Raw genomic sequence first — 6,000 nt, 5'->3', positions numbered from 1 at the left:
TGATTATGAAGAATATTATAGCATGGCTCTTAATTTGTATTGATTGCATGGTAAAAAGTAATCTAGGTAGTTGAAGGGAAAGACACTTTATGTAAATATAATTACATTTTTCTTAAATCAGTTAAATATGTTTTAAGCTCAGTGCTGTTTGTTTGATGTCTATTTAACATTGATTTCAATTGTTGCACAACTGTAAATCCTGTATAATGATTCTCATTATAGATTCAAATTCAGCTCTGTTGTTATTAAAAATGTTGATGACCAAACTGTGTATTAGCTTGTAATTGCGCACACACATTCCTGGACCTCAAAATTTTTGTACATCTGAAAGCTGAATAAATAAGATTTTCATTGATATGTGGTTTGTTTGTTAGGACGATATGAAAATATATTTAAAAATATTGAATGTTAAGGGTGCAAAAAAAATTATTATTGAGAAATTCGCCTGAAAGTTGTTCAGATGAAGTCTTTAGCAACACATATTAGTAATAATAAATACATTTTAAGGTAGGAATCTCTACCTAATGTTTTGTTTTTTTTTTGGATAGAAATTGATCCATTTCAACCCATTCAATGTATTTTAATAAGTTTGACATTTATGACACTATAGGCACTTAAAAAAACACACACAAAAAATAAAGGTTTTGCCACTAGTTACTTTATTTGAACATTACAAAACTTTAAAATGTTACTGTAAAATGTGTTTGTTGCAACAATTTCAAGACTTTAATTTTTAAGGAAACATTTTTATAGCCCCTTTCACACATACAAAGGCTTTTTAAAAATGTAATTTTGCAATTCGTGGGTCATGAATGAAGAAATTTCTGATTAGAAACTGAGCAAAATTGTATTCGCAACCATTATTTCATGCATTTAAAATTATACACGTGTACATTTTACAGTCTATAACCAAAGCATTTGATTTTTTATTATTAAAAATTTTAGTTTGCATTTTGCGGTGGGAATACAAAGCTGCGTGTGTGAAAGGGGTTAATAAATAACATCACCGGAAAACTTGCAGTGATTGGTGCACTAGTTAGTTCACTTAACTGTCACAGGGTGAATGCTTGTTATTTTGTTAAATTAAAACAGCAGACGACTTCAAGCCACATCCACACCAGATTCCCACCGAAGTCAGCAGATCCGGCCCAGAGTCGTCTGCTTTTTAGGGTAGCGAATGTTATAAAGTATAATCCTTTTTTGTCTTTGATGACCTTTTATGGGGAGCATTTCACAAAACAACCAAAAAAATAACTGAAATATTTTAATCATGTATAATCTTCTCTAAAGGTTTTAACCCGATGCAAGGCAACACGTCTTCTTTACACTCTGCTTTGGTAAAAACAAATAGATCTGAAATAAACATTTATATACAGGGTTGTGCAAATCTTAGCTTCAAAACAGGCAGACGAAAATAATCGTGTTCTTATTTTAATCCCTGATTATGTGAAACAGTACGATACCAGCACGACTGGTTGCACATCATGCACATACAGAAGTCACACAGCTGTCAATATGTATTAATGGCAAAACAAAGCAAAGAGATCCTGGGACAACTGAATGAGTAAAGAATTTAAAGAAATAGTTCATCCTAAAATAACAATTCTGTTTACATACCCTTATATCTTCCCAAACCTGGTTAACTTTTATGGAAATATAAATTTTGAATATGTATACTGCGATATATATTTTGGACCACTTTTATGATACTTTCATTACGTTTGCGCATTTGGCAGACACATACAGTATATTTAAAGCTATACATTTTATTAGTATGTGTCAAACCCACAGCCTTTGCACTGCAACGCAATGGTTTACAAGTTGAGCTACAGAAACACATTTTTGTTTTAAGCTTGATAACTCATTGTTCATTTTAATTTTTTTCAATTTTTCAAAAATTCGACTTTTATGTTTGACGCACCTGGGTGATTCTCACGAAACCATTGAAACACCACGGCACTAATGATTTTAGCTTTAAAATGTGTAATATAGTAACATTAAAAAGCATCAGAATTAACACAATACTGTGTTCTACCTTGCACAATGTGTGATTTCAACATAAGAATTTATAATTGTAAATTTTATCTCATTTTCTGCTGAAATTCTCATTACCGCAATGTGTCCGGCTGTGTTTGAACATGCGTTATGTTGTAATTTAATCAAATTAACACAAAAATATTAAAAAAAAATAAATGGATGTTTTGCTAGACTACTTTAGATGACAGAAAAATCATTTTTACAGGTAAGATCATTTTTTACAGTTAATTTGAAATATTGTCTTGTCAGAATGCTTACACAACATTTTGATTATCATTACCGCAACATATGCTTATTAAATGTTAATTTAATTAATAGAAGCATAATACTTTGATTTTAAATGCATGTGCAGAATCTCCAAATTATGTTCTTTCAGGTTTGTCATGTCATTTTGAAAATATGTCAGTGTTGATGTTTTCTGACTGTTGCGGTAATGAGATTTTTTAGGACTAATTTTTTAAATTATGTTACAAAAAGTGTTAAATGATAAGTAAAAGTTTTTAAATTAATGTTCCCATTTACTCCAGACTTTGTTTTTCAATGTCTGGTGGGAAAAAAAGTCAATTTAAGCAATTTTTACATTTTCATGCTTGTCATGTTTAAAACCATATTTTCGTGAGAATCACCCACTTATGAAAATCATACATTTTAGAGTGAACTATTTCTTTAATTATTATTTTTTAATATACCGTTCTATTTTGACGTTTTGGTGTCAAAATAGTAAAGGCATCTTCCATAAGGCCCGAAATGGTGCGAAATTCAAGTTGATTTCACATTAAACGGCAATTTTAGTTCTGCTCACATTTTTTTTTCCTAATGAGGAGTGTAAACGGTCCGTCACTTAGACCTTTGATGATCGTCCAGGCTTCGAATCGCGTGAGCCCTTGCAGAGGCGAGTCCTGAATCTGCAGAACCTCATCGCCTGAGTTCAGGCCCTTTTGCTCGGCATCAGTCCCTGCCAGGAGAAAACAGATGCATCATGAACATAAAATATAGAGCTTAGTTAAGATTGATGACAAAGTGAATGGGAAAACAAGACGGCAATACTGTAGATGTTCAGTGTGTTTAAATTTAGCTTCAAAGGGATAGTTCACCTAAAAAGTTAACACAAAGAACATATTTGATTAATGATGAAAGCATTTTAATTTTGGGGTGAACTATCCCTTTAAGATTGATGACGTGGTTAATTTAGTGCATGGGAAAATAAGACTGTAATACTGTAGTTTTGTATGTTCAGTGTCTTCACATTTATCTTCAAAGGGATTGTTCACCTAAAAAATTTAACACAAGAAACATGAAGCAGAAGCACCATTGACTTCCATAGTAGGAAAACCAACATTACCAACATTATGCTGAACACAAAAGAAAATATTAAGCAAATAAAATAATAACGGTTTGTAACAACATGAGGGTGATTAAATGATGACAGAATTTTGGGTGAACTGTCCCTTTAAGGTACTATGTTATTTTTCTACACTATAAGAAAGGATGTGCTACTTTTTTACACATTGTGTGTCATTTTAAAGGGATAGTTCACCCAAAAATGAAAATTCTGTCACAATTTTCTCATCCTCATGTTGTTCTAAACCTGTATAAATTTCTTTATATACAAGATATTTTATTATAAATGATGTTAAGCACACAGCTAATTGTAACCATTGACTTCTATAGCAGGAAACAGAAGCACCATTGACTTCCATAGTACAAAAAAATATTACTTTGGAAGTCACTGGTGCTCAAAATTGGTTTGGTTACCACCATTGGTTAATATCTTCTTTTGTGTTTAGCAGAACACAGAAAATGGGCGATTAATGATGACAGCATTTTAATTTTGGGGTGAACTATCCCTTTAAGATTGATGACGTGGTTAATTTAGTTCATGGGAAAATAAGTCTGCAATACTGTAGTATTGTATGTTCAGTGTCTTCACATTTATCTTTAAAGGAATAGTTAACCTAAAAATTTAACACAAGAAACATGAAGCAGAAGCACCATTGACTTCCATAGTAAGAAAAGAACTACTTTGAAAGTAGATAGTCCTCAAAAACAGTTTGGTTACCAACATTGTTATGCTGAACACAAAAGAAAAAATTAAGCAAATAAAATAATACAGGTTTGGCGATTAAATGATGACAGAATTCTCAACCTTGGGTGAACTGTCCCCTTAAGGTACTATGTTACTTTTCTACACTATACACTGCAAAAAATATTTTCAGGAAAAAATGTCTTAGTATTTTTGTCGTTTTCAGTAAAATAATCTAAATATTCTTAAATTAAGATGCTTTTTCTTGATTAGCAAAACGACCCAAAAAATAAGTTTAGTTTTTAGATCAAAAATATCAAATTTAAGTGATTTTGTGCATAAAACAAGCAAAAAAAAATCTGCCAATGGGGTAAGCACATTTTCTTGAATTTTTATTGAATTTAGGGTTTAAGAAAAAATTTTAAGATTTTTTTTGCTTGTTTTATGCACAAAATCACCCAAACTTGATATCCCTGATCCAAAAACCAAAAAAAAATTTTTGTGGTTGTTTTGCTAATCAAGAAAAAGCATATCAATACAAGAATTTCTAGATTATTTTTACTGAAAACAAGAAAAATGTTAAGAATTTATTTTCTTGAAAATCGTTTTTGCAGTGCAGTTCACCCAAAAATGAAAATTCTGTCATAATTTTCTGAACCTCATGTTGTTCTAAACCTGTATAGATTTCTTAATATATAAGATATTTTTATAAATGATGTTAAGCATAAGGATAGTAACCATTGAATTCTATAGCATGAAACAGAATCAACAATGACTTCCATAGTAGGAAAAAATACTAATTTGGAAGACTATGGTGCTTAAAATGGTTTGGTTACCAACATTGCTCAATATCTTCCTGGGTGATTAATGATGACAAAATTTTAATTTTAGAGAGAACTATCCCTTTAAGGTCCTATGTTACTTTTCTACACTCTTAATAAAGGGTTCGTTACTTTTTTACACATTTTTTGTGTTATGCTATTTAACACATTATGTGTCGTTTTGTGTTGATTTTGTGTTAAAATAAACACAAGTTGTGTTAAAAGTAACCCAGAGATGTTTGTATTCTGGGACAATGCATTTAGTGTGTTGTTCCTAAAATGGTTTTTAACACATCCATTCTGAGAGTGTACAGTCTTACTTTCACTGCTATATCTAGTTTTTAGACCAAAAATATCAAAAATCTTTAAAATTGCAAATGAAAAAAATACGACCAAAATACGAAACAATTTTTTTTTTTTTCGCTCACATACAGTAAGGTGGTTTTTCAGGCAGTTCAATAAAGAACTATATCACATATGGTGCTTTTCCATTGCATAGTTGCCCACGGTTTGGTTTGGGTCAGCTCACCTCACTTTGGCTTGGTTAGCTTTTCCATCGAGTTTAGTAACACTTGCAGTGGGAGGGATTATAGGCGTGTCTTTATATTTGCGCTGCCTACTGCGGTAAAAATCATACAAGTTAGAGCATGGTTGTACATTCCCATACATTTATTTATTTCTCAGTCCGCCACAAATTTAAAATTGACCACCACAAATAGTTGTTTGCACACCGCGTTTATCACTAGCTCTATCTCACATGACAGTTTCTATAAAAACACCTGTCGACGCGCTCCGCATAGCCTCATTTAAGTTGCATTTAAGCATATATGCGGACGTGCGCGTCGCGAATGTGCCGCCACAAACTGCAAGTCTTTAAAAAAAACTGTTATGTGTTCCTGATTCACAACCTGTGGATGTTTTTCATCGCTAAAAGGGAGTTTGGGAACTTATAGCAGAGCACAGATGACAACAGGTTTACTCGAGATAGCGCAAGCTAGCATGAAGGTAAAGCTAATCTTACATTATAGCGAGGACGCTGGTAGTGACGATTCTCTCAGACCAATCAGTGATCTACAGTGTTTTCACGTCACGTTTTGGTATCAGCTCGGGTCGCTTGGA

General features: G+C 32.1%; 1 protein-coding gene across 3 annotated transcripts in view; it reads right to left on the bottom strand.

Moving 5' to 3' along the window:
* Positions 1 to 642: 642 nt before the first annotated feature.
* The window catches only part of il16 (interleukin 16), a 47,693-nt gene continuing 42,335 nt past the window's right edge, over positions 643 to 6,000 (bottom strand). For 2 of the 3 annotated variants that reach the window (XM_055180146.2, XM_055180258.2), the window contains one exon: positions 643 to 2,992. In XM_055180146.2, the coding sequence (XP_055036121.2) occupies positions 2,826 to 2,992 (167 nt within the window). In that variant the 3' untranslated portion in view covers positions 643 to 2,825. The remainder of the gene's footprint in view (positions 2,993 to 6,000) is intronic. The other variant, XR_008637855.2, reaches the window with a different exon arrangement.

The sequence above is a fragment of the Misgurnus anguillicaudatus genome, chromosome 21 (assembly GCF_027580225.2).
Source record: "Misgurnus anguillicaudatus chromosome 21, ASM2758022v2, whole genome shotgun sequence".
NCBI lineage: Eukaryota > Metazoa > Chordata > Actinopteri > Cypriniformes > Cobitidae > Misgurnus > Misgurnus anguillicaudatus.
Note: the sequence above shows the minus strand (reverse complement) of the source record. Positions and strands in the feature narration are given on the sequence as shown.